At 39.1% G+C, this 17,435-nt stretch overlaps 2 protein-coding genes across 2 annotated transcripts in view; one reads left to right on the top strand and one right to left on the bottom strand.

Annotated features, from left to right (window-relative positions):
• Positions 1-9,467, top strand: part of GNA12 (G protein subunit alpha 12) — a 130,331-nt gene extending 120,864 nt beyond the window's left edge. Inside the window, exon 4 of the mRNA XM_072597690.1 lies at positions 576-9,467. Within this exon, the coding sequence (XP_072453791.1) occupies positions 576-1,145 (570 nt within the window). The 3' untranslated portion in view covers positions 1,146-9,467. The remainder of the gene's footprint in view (positions 1-575) is intronic.
• Positions 9,468-15,329: 5,862 nt separating this feature from the next.
• The window catches only part of AMZ1 (archaelysin family metallopeptidase 1), a 31,050-nt gene continuing 28,944 nt past the window's right edge, over positions 15,330-17,435 (bottom strand). Inside the window, exon 6 of the mRNA XM_072597689.1 lies at positions 15,330-17,131. Within this exon, the coding sequence (XP_072453790.1) occupies positions 16,562-17,131 (570 nt within the window). The 3' untranslated portion in view covers positions 15,330-16,561. The remainder of the gene's footprint in view (positions 17,132-17,435) is intronic.

Genomic DNA, 17,435 nt, shown 5'->3' on the forward strand with positions numbered 1-17,435 from the left:
TTCTTAAGAAGTTACAAAACTTTAGTTAGCTGATAAATCATTTTTTTCTTTCAGAATTCCATTGCAGAACACCATAGGAGGAGTTCCAAATTAAAGTGCCTCAGGAGTACAGGCAAAGTTAATTACATTTGTATGGACATGCTGCTGCTGATTATTTAGTCTTTGGTCTTTCCAGGGACAGTGTACTAAGTTATTAGAAGCTTCAAATAGATTTTTAAAACCTAAATTAATACCTATTTGTAAAGCATTTCTTGACAAGAGAATACTTCTGGACTTTTGAAATGTAAAAGGATGGCTATGGCTCAGAAAAAAATATGGGATATTTTTCTTTTGACTTAGTGGGTAGTGAGATGAAGACTCTTCCTCAAACTGAGGAACCATTTTGAATGAACCATTTAATTCCATGCATTATAGTGAATTTGTATTTTTGTGGCATTTAATATTGTATCTTTGTTCAGCTTCTTTTAAATTATTATCTAACTTTCTTTCCCTTCCTCTCACCCTTGTTTTCCCACATTCCTCTCCCCCCATCCCTCTTCTTTTCCCATCTCCATCCCAAATCCTTTATTCTACAGAACTATTTTCCTAGTAAACAAGATATACTGCTGGCCAGAAAAGCCACGAAAGGAATTGTAGAACATGACTTCGTTATTAAAAAAATACCCTTCAAGATGGTTGATGTGGGTGGTCAGCGATCCCAGCGTCAGAAGTGGTTCCAGTGTTTTGATGGAATCACCTCAATCCTATTCATGGTCTCCTCCAGTGAATATGACCAGGTCCTCATGGAAGACAGGCGCACCAATAGGCTTGTCGAATCAATGAACATCTTTGAGACCATCGTCAACAACAAGCTTTTTTTCAATGTTTCCATCATTCTCTTCCTCAATAAAATGGACCTCCTGGTAGAGAAGGTGAAGACAGTCAGCATTAAGAAGCACTTCTCGGACTTCAAGGGGGACCCTCACAGGCTGGAGGATGTCCAGGGCTACTTAGTTCAGTGTTTTGACAGGAAAAGGCGGAACCGAAGTAAGCCGCTCTTCCACCATTTCACCACCGCCATAGACACTGAGAACATCCGCTTTGTGTTTCATGCTGTGAAGGACACGATCCTGCAAGAAAACCTGAAGGATATCATGTTGCAGTGAAGGAAAAAGTCCCCTGGCTTGTGTCATCCTTCAATGGACTCAAGGGCTATCGGTCAGATGAGGGGTGTGTGTGTGTGTGTGTGTGTGTGTGTGTATGTGTGTGTGTGTGTGTGCGCGTGTGTGTGTGCGTGTGTGTGCGTGTGTGTGCGTGCGCATGTGTGTGTGTGCATGTGCGTGTGTGTGTGCATGTGTGTTACCTATATGGCCCTTGCATATGTTTCTAAGGTCCATGCCATTATTTACTCAGCTCAGGAATGTTGTAAAACTAGCCAGTCCAAACAGATGAGCTCTAGGCAGAAGGACTTGGAAACTTTGATGTTAGCTACTGAATTATGGGGACTAGTAAAACTACTGAAAAACCAAGTGGTCGCTTTGCTATAAAAGCCTGGTTTGGCATACTGAGGAACACAGCCTTATTTTTGGAGAAACATTAATTTACTTTTTTTTTTGATGCTTTTAAAGAAAATAATCCGAAAGAAGGTTTTTATTTTCAAGAACAAGCTCAGTAGCCATATGAATTGCTTTATCTCTAGCTTTCAGGTACTCAATGAACAGCTAACCTGAAAATTTTGCTCAGATAGTAGTTGTACTAAAAAATAAATTCCAACTGATACTGTTATCTCAAAGCACATGAACCTAAACTGACACTCTCCACTCAGATTTCACACACTGCATTTGGCTAGGAATCTAAATGCCATTTCCCATGGTAAATGTAATGCCTTTTAAGACTCACGTGCCAATTTTCCAAAAGACATGAACCTAGGAGTTGTAAATTAAGCCAAGTTGCCATGCATAAGAACTCATTTCTTTGGGCTTATAAAACAGGATTTTTTAAAAAATAAAAACTCCTGGGCCCAGCGACATGGACTGGGTTTAATTTTTGCACTACAAAAATGTGTACACTTTTTCTTGCCTCATAAACAAATGACCTACCAGTCAGTAATGCAACATGTAATGGATTTGTGGCGCCAAAGCACGCTTTGATAGGGAATGTTTAGCTACCTACACACACACACACACACACACACACACACACACACACACACACACACACACACACACACACACACGGTGCTTCTTTTTTTAACTTCTCTCTACTTGGGGTTTTGCCTTTTTCTAACACCTTGGTTGGCAACACTTGGAGAGCTTTCTTCTAGAAACAAACAGTTCAACCTCCTTCCTATAGAAGCTCCTATAGCTGGCAGAACTCAAGCAAAGCTTTTGTTAATGCAACAGCTGCTTGATCAGTTGCTAACAGCTGACCTTACAGGAAGCCCCAAAACTCCCTGGAGAAATCCCAGTTTCACAGCTGCACTTATGCCTTTGGACACTAGGGCCTGTTTCAGCCACTCATTTAAATCTAACTCTCGTAAAGGAGTTCTGTTCTGTATTAGTGCTTGTATGTGACAAGTAAACAGTGTCAGATCTAGCTATCTAGATCAAACTGCAGAATGCTGCAAATGTGATGTGAACTGGTTAAAGTTGACTAGTTACCTGCTAGGTGCCTTTCACTGTTTTTGAAATATAACTATATGTCTCAAGCCTGGTTCACTCACTACTATGCATTACTTAACTTTAAAGGTTTATCTGGTATATTCAGTTAGTTTTCCAACATCAAAAAATTTACTGTGCAACTGGCACCAGTAGTTTCTGTATACAAAATATGTTTACACATATGTGTGTGTGTACGTATAAATCTTAAGGGCTCATATAAACCAAGTGAATAGGATCTTTAATTTTTGTGTCCCATTTGAAAATCCATCCTGGTTTATTCACCATGCCAAATAAATTTCAATTTTGTTTTTGGCCAGTTATCTTGTGATAGATATTCATCCAAAAGAAAAAAATTCTACTGTACTTTTAATTAGCACTAAGTTATAGTGCTTTTAATTAGGAGAAAACATTTGTGGTATGCAAGAGCTCATGTCAGGGTTTGCTGGGTTGGTTTTTTCACTATGATGCAAAAAATAAATCTTATTCTGATGGCTCCTTTTAATCCTGTAGGTCTTCATAGACTAGGGAATTGTTTAATGCTCCTAATAGCATCCTGTAGGATGGGATTTAAGATCACATCTCCATTATTTAATAATTGTATGATTGCAAAATGATTAACTTGTCTGGACCAATTTTATATTTATCTCATAAATTTTGTCAAGTTCCAAAGTAAAGAAGAAATGCAAACTAGTCCAGCTTAGGAATATTCTGCAACAGTTTTGATGTTGAATCTGTGTTACAGCTACTTTCATGATGGGTAGTATTCCCAACAGGTGATGGAGTCATGTGAAATACCTTTCTGAAAATATCTTCCCACTTGATTGTTGAATTAACTGACAAGATCTAAAGCAACATTGCACATGAGTATGAAATATTTTTAAATAACAAAAAATGTTTACTAACCTACTCTTAAGGAAATATCTAAGTAATAAGAACATCAAATTGTTCACAGGAGAGTGAAAAAAGGTTAAATGACTTGGGTTCTAGTATTGTCTGCTCTAGCAAGTAGCTAGGTAGCCTTAAGCAAATCTCTTAGCCATTCTGAGCCTCCCTTTGTTCTTTTGTGAAATGACTAGATGGTCTCTAAATTATATGATTCCAAGATTACATACCTTAGAATTCCCCACTTTTTTAGGGGAGGGGATATTAGTGGCAAATTGCAACATTTCCGCTCATTATAAATTACTGCACTCAGATTTGCAGTGATTTTTATCTCTAAAGGAAAGCTTTTGAGCTATTACCTTTTGTAAATTTCATACCTTTATTTGCAGTGATTATTCTTGATGTTTGTGTTCTGTTTTTCATTAATGTGTTGAGGAAGTAGTATGGTAAAATACCCGGATTATAATGGTAAAAAAATACACACTATTTCTTACAACTATGCTTGCTTTCTTACACGTGAACACTTAAAGCTTTGATTAAAAGTGCATAGTTTTTAATTCTCTGTTTGTAAAAGATGCGTTTTGAAGATCTTGAATCCTTAGCTTTGTGGTTTATAATACTCTCTAGAACACTTGGGCATATAGCTTTTAAAAAAGCCCCTTTGACAAAAAAATGAATTGTCACATTATATTAGCTACAAATTTAAATGTAATCTTGATTTAATGATTTTATTTATGATGGAATTGAGGGGAGAGGGGAGAGGCTTTCTGAAAATATACCCTCTCTAATACTTTTGGTATTGTTAAATTATGACACATTTTGATAGTTGTGAGTGACTTGGCCGTGTCTTACCCCTTTTGTAGTATGTTAGCTAAGAAAGGCATATTGAGAGACTGGGCACATTCTCTTAATCATCTTCAGACTCTGAATGAATGTTTATTTAAAATTTGATCCTTAATTTTTTTTGTTTCTTTAGTGTTGGGTTTCACTCAACCAAACATGCTTACAAAAAAAAAATGCAAAAAAACATCACCAATCTGACTCTTAGAGCTAAAAAACCCAGAGCAGATACACATCACCTTACTTTGGCTTGTTAGGGACTGTCCTTAAATGGCAAATTGTTAGTCTTTCCACGTACCCAGTAAAACCTTAGAGCCACAGCCTTGGAAAATGCAAAAGTATCTTGTATTCATGGCAAATGGGATTTTGAGAAATGCTACTACATTCCAAAACCTATCACCGAGGACAAATACCCAGTGATCACAGCTTGGTTAATAAATCCCAGAAGGTACCAGCAGGAAGCAAAGGGCAACTCCCTGGGGTTGTCCCAGCCCCTAAAATCAGGAAGCCAGCTACAGGAAAGGTGGCTGTAACCAGAACTATTAGCATCATTTGTTTTCCATGCATTTTCCTGGCAAAACTGCAGAAATATTTACTATGGAAAATATTTCAGTCCTCATCCTTTTGAATAATGGTAAACAAAGTTATAGAGCGCATTTTAGACAAGATTATATAGTGCTCTTTAGCTTTCATCCATAGCAGTGGGCATGGTGACAGTGTGTATATGTGCATGTACCTACCACATGTTGGATATGAAACTACCCCAGCAGAAGACCAAAGAGATCCTTAACATGGGCAGAATAGTTCGGTCAGTTTCATTAGACAGGACGATCAGCACTGTATCCTATTCCATAGTGACTTTTGGCCAATTGCTTGCCTCAAGCAGGTTTCTCAGTGGCATAAGAAAGGGTAGTTCTTAATTCCAAGTTTTATTGGTGATTTGAGTAGGTGAATAGAATGATACAAGTACAATTTTCTTCAAGATGTTGGAGAAATCTGTCAGCTCCTTTAGTATGAAGTCAATAAATTACACAGGATATGCTTAGCCCATCCCATTCTAAATGATGCTTTGGCATCTAAAAGGTTTGCTTTGAAGAGGAGTGTAAACATCCTGGCAAAGAATTCTTTTGAATTAGCTTCCACTGTTACACAAGATAGAGGTGGACATAGTTTGACCTGTTCTCATTAGCATTAAATATGTAGTTCTTATATTTCATATGAGTGAGAAGCACTTGTCAACTTTAAAATAAAATCATTAAACCTTTATTTAAAGGGATGTTCTGAGTTCCAAAGTTTGAAGGTTGAATACCTGTATAAAGGCAGCTCTGAGGAAGATAATTTGTTACAAAGTAAACTGAAGACCAGACTTTGTTAGTTTTAAAAAAATAAAGCCTCAGACTGCATTTATGTAATGGTGTGTTTGGAGCTTGAAGGTAAAGCTGCCAGTTGAAAAGAAACTTGGGAAGCAGATGAGGCTAAAGATTCATTGTATTGTTTATGTTTAACTTGACGGAGTTTGAAGAAAGTTGAAACTTAAGTGTGAGTTGTGGGTCAGAAGAAGAATTTCTATTTGAATTTTAAGTGTCACAGCATCTATAGTGGCACCAATCAGACATGAAAACAACAGTAATAGCTTCAACATCTGAATACAGAGTTTAAGGTAGTTAGGGATCAGCTTCTAATATTTATCATTATTTTACTAATTAATCTTCCCCTAGCTAGCTTCTTAGAAATTGAATTACCACTTTGTGTTTTGTACTTTCTTTTAAAATACCTAATCCAGTTCATAAAATGTAATACATACCTGCAGTTATAACTGTACTCTAAGGCATAATTCAGAGCATCAATATAGATCTAGTCTTGGAGTCAAGAAGCCTCAAGTCCTGCTTCTGCTGCATCCCACCTGTGTAAGTCACTGGACAAGTCACTTAAGCTCTTAACGCTCTGGGCAACTCAGACCATAAATTGCAGAGCAGTTGCCAATCTGTGTTGGTAGAGAGAATTTTCTCACCTAGAATTCCCTCCACCAGTGAAATCAGCTCCAATCTCCACTCTACTTCACCTTCCAAAAAATGCATAATTACTCATTAAACCTACAATATTCTCCAATCCCCTTTATTTTGATTGAATGTTATAGGATACCTCAAACTCAGAGTGGTTCTTTAGAATAAATAGCATGTGTAGACTAGCACTATTAATTAACACTTGAAACCTGCCGGGGACAAGAGAGACCTGGTCCAGAATACTTGTTGGTTATGAAATGCCCAGTATATGAAAAATAACCTGTTTTTATGTTGCTTCTGAACCAGCACTTAGAGGAATTGATGTAGCTTCTCTTTTCCAAGCATTTAGATATGGCATTTCCTGGACAGATATCATAACTCCACCAAGCAATAGGAGGAAGAAAAACGTCAAGAAAGAGCTTGTAACTCTTATTCTCTAGAACTATTCCTGATATACCAGAACCTCACTTGATTTGGTGGTTCATAGTGCTTCTTTGAATGAATAACAGCAGGACACAGGTCCTCATAGACCAGACAGATTTCTCTTGCCTTAGCAGGTCTTCTTTTTCCCCTTTATTATCATTAAGGACTTTAGAGGGCATGGGGTCAGTAGTAGGCCACATTGTTCTTGGAAAAATACAGAATATGCTGTAGGACACCAGACTTTGGAAAGATAAGCTAAAGTTTGACAATGAGCCTAAGATTTTATCTTGACTATTTAAACTGTATTACTTCTCAAAAAGATTCCACAGACATTGAACAAAACTACCTTGAAATGTGTGAGATTTTCATTTTAAAAGAAATCCTATAGTATTCATACATAATGAACTCTGCAGGGATATAATGTGGAAATTTAACCCTGATTACTCAAATTTAGTCAAATTCCAAGCCTTGTCAAACCAGAAAATCCAGTTACATCCCCTAAGCAAGCTGGAAAGTGTATTTGGTTCTTTGAAAGATACGTTTTCTTTCCCATTCGTTGCACTTTTTTGGTTAACCCAAGTGAGCTGCCCCAAGTTTTCACTTTGGTCTGTCACTTAATTAGGATTTCTGAAAGAAATCAAAGCAACTCAGTACTTTGGCAGTCGATTGCTTTAAAAAATAATTCTGAGCTCCATTTGTTAGTATTGTCAGCAAAGAGGCCAGTGGACCAAAGAACCAGACCGATCCCTGCAGAAAAGAAGTTGTTGAGTTGGTGGTTTGAGGGAAGGCTTTCCTTTTTCTGGCCTGGTCCTGTTCTCTGAAAATAAAGGGCTGCTGTTCCCAACGCTGTTACTGTGGCGCCTTTTTATTAGCACTGAATTCACTTTATTTTAATAATTAAAAAGCTGACGTGTTTCACCCAAGTGGACAGGATCCCAGCAGTTCAGAGTCAAGGTAGATGTTTTCCTGTGGAAACTCCCAGAGCTATATTTTCTTGAGGATTCTCAGAAGTCCTGTCTGCTCCAGATGGCCCCAGCTTTTGTCTGCTTGGGTCATTTTGGACAGTGTTTCTCAAGGTAGGAGAGAATGAGAGAGAGGAAATTTCACTGGGTAATATTGACTGACTTGGAAGTCACAAGAAAAGTTAATCTGTGAACATACAAGATGTTCAGTATGTATCTGATGCCAAATAGTTAAGAGGTATGGAGCTTTTTGAGTAGAGTGTATAAATAATTACTGCAATCTCAGTCTTGGCGGGAGTCCAGGGTTTACTTCTAGTTGACTTTAGAATAACCCCAGTCAGAAAGGAAGAGGCACATATACCTCTGAGAACAGGCTTGCTGGGGAAAGGCCAAACTATCCCAACAGGGAGGATCCATTTTCTAAACCCTCCTAAATGCTGCTCCCTAAAATTTCAGCCTCCACCCTGAAACAGAATTTTGTCTCAGTCCGTACTTTTCACCGAAACAGCCTAGAAGAGTTCAGCAGCTGGATAGTTGCTATGTATCAAAATGGATGAAAATGTTTCCTTGAACAGTTTTGTCAGACAACATCCCCCAATAAACTGGGCCATTCAAAATTCTCCTACACAGCTTTGTGATGACAGACAAAATCTTTACCACAAAGTAAATTTTATACTTTTTTTAGAAGGAAATAATGAGCAAGAAAAACTTGATTATACTAGAGACTGTGACATTCAGTTTTCAAGTTGAACCAGACTCATAAGTCTGAAAACCAAACCGTATTTAAGCTTTAGCCTGTTTTATATGAGTTTGGCTACACTTTTGCCAAACTGCCTTGCAAATGGATTGACAGAAGCACACATCTACAGTACGTGTGTGATAGATTGTCACAAGTTCCATGATACACCATGACCGCAGTGTTCACACCCAGACTGTAGAATCCTTGAATTTAACAAGATAAATATGCATTGCTCTAGTATATGTGCCCAGTTTTCATTTTGCCTGGTAGATTACAATGGTTGCTAGCAAGTCTTCATGGGTAAATGACAACTCTTAACTTGCACTCTGTTGGATCTGTTGAACATTAGAATTTTTAATAATGACACTTTGAACTATTATGTGAATTCTTTGCACACTTTCATAATGTGCTTTTTCTCTTCAACACCATTCAAACCAAATAAAATTGACTGGCATGCTGTTCAGTGTTGACACACAACTCTGGCCAGGAAATTCAGTGTTAATATGCTCCATCTAACATTCATTGCCACTCTGTCCTTAATTCACCCTATCAATCAGTGCTTTGGTTTTGTAGCATTTCCTATGCCACCGCGCACACTGCTCTAAGCACTGCACAATATTCTTACAAAAGGAGTGAGTTCAAAGATGACAGTTTAGCCTTAACGCTTAGGTATTCACAAGGGGAAAACATTTTCTTAAATAAGGGTTTTACATACTAAACAAGAATACCAAGAGATGCGTAACATGAATGCACCATAGCTGACTTCTTATTTTTGAAGTGTCTATGTAGCACCAAAACAGCATCCACAATAGGTGGTCAACTTTGCTGTGATAAAGTCTCAATTTATGAATAAATACTGTGTACTAGATTAAAATATATATTGTGAAGTGTAAAAAGTGTATTTTATAGCTATGGTGGATTAGTTAATGTGTTTTGTATATATGATTTTTATAAGTCTATTAAAACTTGCCTTACGTTACCTTTGTGTCTGCAGTATGCTTTTTTTTAATGCAAGACTTTTTTTCTGTCACAAGGAAAAGTTTACTGAGCAGGGGAGTGGGGAGGAGGAAGGTTGTATTTAGGAATGACTTAGGTAAAACAAAGTCATCAATAAAAGTAAAAATGCAAGATACTAATGACTACCCTGAGCTGCACTTGTACAGGAAAACCTACTTGGTGACCACCTTCTATTGTGCTAAAAAATCAACTTTTTGACAGGTGGCCTTGAATTGTGACTTCTTATCTAAAATCTTTGCTAGGAATAGGTATTAACTAAGTGCCTTTCCACAAGTGACCATCTTCTAGGCCTTGGGGTATATGTATATTTTCTGTCTTTTAAAGTACTACCTCCCATGGATTTACAGGTTAAATATAGTCATGTCCACTGAATGCCTTCAAATAAAGTAACATAAGGTGGAACTACTAAGAACTGAACATGAGCAACTTTGACCTGGATCTTAATTCTTTTCCGTTGGTCTACACTTTTTGTTTTCTTTTTTCATTCCACTCTGACCTCAGATCTCTTGACCTTCTTTGCCATTTCTGCTGAGCAGAAATATCCTGCTGCTGCTGTTTACAAAATCCTGTTATCAGTCATAGAACCCAGGCAACATGGTCGTTTTTCAGTTTTTGGTATTGTCCATTTTGCACACAGACGCAGTTGAGATCATGTAGGGAAGGGACTTAAATCTAGGAGTGTTTTCCTAAATTTCAGTTACGATACATGGGTTTAGATAAAATATGAACAATCATCTAATGTGTGCATTGCACTCAACCACTGATCCAAGAGAGTTTATTAAAAGGAATGCAATCCATAGCTAGACCTTCAAGGATAGACAGGATGTCAGCTGGCAGGATAATAGGATGTTAAGTAAAAGGAGCATCTCCTTTCCTTTCCTCCATTTTCCTTTGAACTCAACCCCATCAGGATAGGCAAATGGGACCTATTTTTCCTCTTGCCTTTCTCAGCTGCTGTATGAAATGACACATGTATCAGGTTTATTTCATGCATCTTAGGCTTTATCTTGCACTTGGACATATATCATCCCTAGGTTTCAGTCTCTTATTATCCATTTGCCTCTAAATTCTAGTCCCTTTTTTGTTCCTGTAGCTCTTTTCTCATAACCAGGGCAAGACAATCCATCACACACACACACACACACACACACACACACACACACTCAACAAAGGGAGCATGAAATGCCAAGTATTTGGCAGTAAAACTTGAAGTGCTACCTTGGAACTCAGACCTGTGTTCTTGACCAAGGTACTCCCTCCACTAATGTACGTCACAACCTCATTTCTTTCTGTGTGACTCTTTTCCATGATCTCCCATAAGACCTCCACTTTTTAATTCTCAAAGCTTTCCTCCAGATCTCTTGAGGTTAGATTAGACATCTGTGGAACCTAAGAGCCATGCATCTATTGACCCCTCCCTTTGGGACCTGCCCAACTCCTTTTCTAGTCATACTCCATACTTATCTAAAACACTGCAGTGTGATGAAAATGAAATGAACTAGATCTGTGTTGTACTGCATTTGAAATTAAACTCACCTAAGGCTTGATTGTTAGGATGAATTTTCCTCACTATGCTTTTTCTATCTGTTCAGAGGCTTGACATATAAGCAGGTACAGAGTCCAAGCAGGGACAGGGATAGGAATTACTCTGGAAGATCAGTTCAATCTGACCTCCCTTGCAAGTATCACAAGCATTGTCTCAATACAGAAAGATTGCTTCTTATTATTAACATTTAGATACTGAGCTACCTGTTGCATGTAACCCTAGGGCAATAAGACCTTATATAACTGAAGTAATTAAGAAATGGCATGGGGAAGTGTTCTGATTAATTTTCTGGTTAGCTGAGAGTAAAAGAAGAATATTCTTTTTAATTCAACTCTTGTTATTACAGATTCTCCTTGAATGTATTAGTCTCGTTCCAGTCGTAATTTAATCTGTGTTCCTTGAGGACTTATCCTTGCCTTATCATCATTCTGAACATCAGTTCTCATTGTACTATACTGCACCCGTGGAGGGAAGACATATTCTGTAGGTCCCTTTTTGACAGAAGTCCCTAGCATAAACCTGATTGCTTTTCATTTGTCTTATCCTCCTAAAACTTGAACATAAAAATGAATCAGTGATAAAGAAATCCTGCTTAATCAAGATGAATACTTTACAACACACACCAACACTGTTACTACTAGGTCTCTACCCCAAAGAGATCAAAGAATGAGGGAAAGGACCTCTGTACAAAAATGTGTACAGCAGCTCTTTTTGTAATGACAACTAGAAACTAAGGAAGCCACTGCTTTAAGGCAATAGCTGAATGAATTATGACTTGTGAATGTAATGAAATTTTATTGTTATAAGAAATGAGAAAACAATTTCAAAGAAGCCTGGGAAGACTTGTATGAACTGACACAATGTGAAGTGAGAACTAGGAGAATGAGTTTATAAAGACAAGTTTGAAGGATTTGAGTACTCTGATCAATACAATGGCCAACTGAATTCAGGGGACCACTGAAATATGCTACTTGACCTTTCTGACTGTCAGAGGTAGTAGACTCGGTATGCAGATGGAGACAAATTTTTTGGACATGGCCAATGCAGGAATTAGTTTTGCTTGACTATATGTATTTCTTAGGAGGGTTTTCTTCTCCCTCTCCCCTGGGGAGGAGAGTGGAGTGAAGAGAAGGGATGAATGGTGGTGGTGGTATGCAGGTGGAAGGAGACGGTTTTAATTGAAAAAATGTTTTTAGTTATGCAGCATTATAAAAAGAAAGGTTGTCTTGACTACTTTTATCAAGTTCCTAATTTTAATAGCTCTTTCCTAAGTTACTTCGCATTTGTTTACTTATAAATAACAAATAAATGTGTAAGCATTTATGAATAATGTTACTTTCATTTATATTTGGCTGACCCGTTTTTATAAGTGTCATAAATTTGCTGTTTCCTTGACTTTTTTTCAAGTAATAGAAGCTTCTATCTATGTAGAATAGATTTAGAATTGGGCTGTGGTTGAATCTAATCCCATTCTAAGTGGTCTTTTTATCAGTTTCTGGAGTAGCCAAAGTGATTTGATGGAAAGCCGTTTTTTGGAAACTGGAGTGTGAAATACATGAGGCTTTGCTGTCCCTTTTTAATCCTGAAACCAGGCAGCAAAATCCACTTCTTTGCCTCTCGCTGTAACTATAACACAGCAAGCTTATAAGGAAGGCTTTTGTTTCATCACAGCCACGTGTAAGCCTTCTCAAGAACAAGTTTGTGAGACAGCCACACTAAGTCCTCGTTCTCTGGCCTTCATAAGGATATAAATATTCTTTTGGGGGGGACCTCTCCCTCTTTAAATAAACAAACCAAATAAGCCTGAGCTCCTCAGGGTTTTATTTTCGTTGGCATCTTTGTCCCCAAACCCTGGCCACCCACCCAGTCTGCTCATTTCTGCCAAAAGGCCTTCTGAGTACTCTCCTAAACCAAGTAGTACAGGGCTGAGAGAGAGGTATTGCTTTAAAGCCAGGTGGCTGCAGGTTTCCTTAGTGCTTTTGAACTTTTTTATTCATTCAACGGCTTCTTTGCCATCCTGTTTCCTCTCCTGTCAGGGCTAGACCGATTTAGTCAAGAACTACAGTGTGTCTTTCATATGATTATAGACTCAGAGTTGAAAAGAGAAGGGCCTTAAAGGTAACCTAGTCCAGCTCCTTCATTTTATCGATGTTGAAGGTCAAAAAGTGACAGCTTTTTGGAAAGAAGAGGCCACTTTTCTCCGACTCCAAATCCTGAATTCTTTACGTTGTGCTACAGCGTTGTGCTATGTTAGTGAAGATTGTCACTTACAAGCATATTTAAATGCTGAAGGCCACCTTCCCCTTCCAATATCATCTTTTTTCCCCCATCTTCCCAACCTGGAGATACCTCTTCCTTCTCAGTAGATCAAATGTACCTCTCTGCAAAGAATCTATAGACTTGCCATATGATAACATCTTCTAGAGTCTATGTTCTCTCCTCTGTGCCATGTCAGCTGTCCTGTACCTACACTGATGAAAGTACCTGTTAGGCACTTGCCAATCCAGTTACAATTCTGTGTCTATGCGCACTGAAGTAGCCAAGGTAAGGGGATGCCTATACTTTGAAAGTCTTAAGGGCTTTTACTAGCCAATAACATGAGAAAATTATGTAGAGTGGTCTTTTTTAGTACAGACATGTAAACAAGCAGTTAAATAATTCAGTTCCATACAGTCCCTCTAGTTGCTTGGAAACCAGTGTCTGAAACTGATGCTGAGTTTAGCTCCATTTTACAGGCATGAATCGTGGATTTAGAGTGGAAGAGACCCCAGAGGTCACCATAATTCACATCCCTCATTTGCAGAGGAGGAAACAGGACCAAAGAGGTTAAGGGACTTGGCCAAGGTCACACAGGTGATAAGGTCTGACATGTTCCATCCTAGGCCTAAAAAACTGAGATTTGTACAGTGTGAATTTCATAGCAACTCTACTGTCTTCTCCATGTTGATTGGTTTTATCTTGGTATTTCAAGATCTTAGCTGTCAGTATGACCAAAAGCAGGAATTGAGGCTTAGGAGGTTAGTGGGGATTGGCCTTGAGTCTTTGCTCCCAGAATGTTTTATTTTAAAAGCTCTACTCCCCAAGGGCTTACACCATCTTTTCTTAGTAAGCTACAAAGGCTGTGCAAAGTGATCCCTTTTAAAATGTGTGTATTGATTATTGCTTCCTACCATCCTCCAGATGTTCTTCATTTGTTCTCAGAAGGAGTGGGGATGAGAGGGTGTGGGCAAAGGTACATCTTCGGTGCCAGTTGTTTCCTATCTGGAAGTCATCCATCTGACCAAGAAGACGAAATAACTGGTAATGATCATACATGACATTCTCAGCTCCTTGAGGGCTGTACCATGCCTTTTATTATTGTGATCTCTGTTACATCTAGGTACAGCCATCTAGGAAGAGATCAGGAGGAAATCAGAAAATAGGTAAGATTGTGGAATATCACTAGGCTCCCTAGGCAGGAACTCTTCTTGGATCCCTCTGTTCCCACAACACTATTCTATATAATACTGTCCTCTTTGCACACTTGGTTCGCACATTGCTCTTTATCTTCTCTTAATTCTTATTTGAAGAGCCTTCATGGTAAGATCCCTCCAGACTATAAAGGGGAAGTGTGAATGTGAACACGTTAATGCTGGTTTGGAGTTCTCACACTGCTTCCCTGAACTTAATCAGCATTCATGTCCTGGTGTGTTCCTGGAGCAGTACTCGCCTGCCAAAACGACTTTGTTTTGTCCTCTCTGCTCATTCTGTGAGTCCTCACCCCTCTGCATCCAGATTTCTCTTCTTCATTCTGAGTCTTCCACGTTGAGGGGCTTCAGACCCACAGACTCAGTCTTTACCCTATTAGTGTACTATATCACTAGGACTGACACCTCACTGTGGTCTCTTTCACCACCACCATAATGCAAGTTACTACAGGCATCTGCCTCAAAAGGATGGGAGGGAATGGGTCAAAGTTTCACAGCACTTTTCAAATCTTTATGCTTGGCATCATCCCTCCCCACACAAAGTCTGTGAAAGAAAATAGGGAAGGAAGGAAGGAAGGAAGGAAGGAAGGAAGGAAGGAAGGAAGGAAGGAAGGAAGGAAGGAAGGAAGGAAGGAAGGAAGAGAGGAAAGAAAAAAGGAAGGGAGGGAAGAAAAAAGTAAAGGGAGGGAAAGAAGGAAGAGCAAGGTTTACATTATACACATTCTTACAAGATCACCATTTTTTTTTTTAACAAAAATGATTATTTTTGGCGGAAGTTGGTTACCCTGCCTGAGAACCACATGGATTTACATGGGGTGAACATTATTCCATACTTTTATTGATGTAATTGCCATGAAATCCGGATCATTAAGACTGGCTTTGCTTTACAGAGGGAGGTATCATAGATAAGGAAAAAAAAAATCTGAAGTTTCCCCTTTTGTGGGAGTGGAGATACCTATTATCAGCCTTGGAATGCCAATTGAATTTGCTACTGGAGGGAGTCAGTGTATTTCCTCTGTTACTCCCCTGCCTGAAATTCTATCAGCCTCTTGAACTGCTGGATATAAATAACTAAAGAGACCCAGTGGGCACTAAAATCTCAGCCTGGAATGAGAGATTGACTGAACCACTTCCTTCCTTCGATTGCTGCAGGCACCGATCCTTCTGCTGGCAGTGGGGGAGAGGGACCCATGTCCCACCCTCAAAGAGATTCCAGATTCCCAAAACAAGGAGCCCCAGATATGGAGGGCAGATATGGTTTCTCCTCCAAGTTTACATAGATGCTGACCCATTGCAGGTCAGCACCTTAGGCACTGAAAGGTAGATGATAAGACTTGTCATTCCTGCTCCTTGTCCAGACACCTTTGTTTAGGGGACCACAAACATTTCAAGAAGCTTGGAACACAAGAACTCTCTTCATCTCCTGTGGCATCCAGTTACAATACCAAAACAACAGCAATCACAAAAATAGCAATAATGACATTTATATAGCACTTTAAGGTCTACAAGGCGCTTTCCATGTTGTCTCATTTGACCTCAGCTCGGTATCTGGAGCTCTAAGGATATCTGAGGTCTAGGGATTTGGGGTAGCAGGGAAGAAAGATGGGCAGAATTAAATCAGTGAGTTTAAAACTTCCTATTAGAACCGTCCCAAAGTGTAATGGGTTGCCTTGGAATGTAATGAATGGGTTTCCCCTCACTTGGAGTTTTTCAAACAGGCTAATTGGGGATGGATGAATGATTCTTAATATGAGTAGAAGTTGGATTCAATGGTCTCTGAGTTCCTTCTAATATTGATCTGTGATTCTGTAAAGGAAATGGTAGAAACTAAATCTTATTCTGTAAATTAATACAAATAGGCATTGGTGGAGAGGGATGACCTCCCACTAATAAATCCATAGAGTCCTTGTTACTTTTCAACTCAATTTTGTGAGTAAATATAATGGAGCTCAAGAAGAGAAAGGGAAAGATAAATGGAAAAGACAATTTTGTTTCTACCCTGAACAAAAGGAAATCAAGACAGGTAGGCCTGGCATCACTATTCTAACTGTCTTCCCACTTCCAGCGACAAGGGGAGGTTTCCGTCTTGGACAGTTTTCTTGTGCTTAGCTTCCGCCTTAAGGAGGAGAATTTGTCCCCCAGGACTTTGCGTAGCCCTACAGTGTCTCTACTGAAAGGCAAGTCCTTTCTGGGGGCTGGGAGTTGCCCTGTGAACATCTCCCACCTTGCAAGGGCATCCACAGCCCCATCTACTTCAGCCAGCTCTTCCTCTGAGACCTCTCTCTCCAGGGCAGAGATGCAAGTGGCCAGCCACAGTTCATGCTCTTTGATGATATCAGAAGAGCCAGAAAGGTCTCCTAGCTGTTGCTGACTGTCCAGGTCTGCCAGGGAGCACATCCCCTCCTCAGGCTCGAGCTCCTGCCCGATAGAGAAAGCATGAGTGCATGTGTCTGGGGTGAGGGGCTCTGACAGGCTTGTGACAGCCTCAGAATCATTCTCACAGCCCATTCCTGAGTCGGAGCTAAAGGGGAGAACATCCTCCCATACAGACAAGTCTCCTGGCTCCTGACTGGGCCACGTCACCGTCACAGATTGAATCCAAGCATAGAGTTTCTGTAAGGAGAGAAACCAAGACTTAATTCTCCATATTAATTCGCTTAGACTTAATAACTCTTATCAGTGCAGTGACCAAGCACCATACCAGAGTCCTGATAACAAAGCATCGCACCCACATCCTGACAGAGAAGTGACAGACTCAGGAGGTGGAATTCAACCTACATTTTTGGACAGTTATTTTGGGAATTTGTTTTGCTTCATTATGCATATTTTTACAAGAGTTTTGTTTTTAAATAGGAAAAGAGAGAGATTTTTGTTCATTAAAAAAAATCAATTTTAATTTTTAAAAAAATTCCCGTAG

This window comes from Notamacropus eugenii, chromosome 3, assembly GCF_028372415.1.
Source record: "Notamacropus eugenii isolate mMacEug1 chromosome 3, mMacEug1.pri_v2, whole genome shotgun sequence".
Lineage (NCBI taxonomy): Eukaryota > Metazoa > Chordata > Mammalia > Diprotodontia > Macropodidae > Notamacropus > Notamacropus eugenii.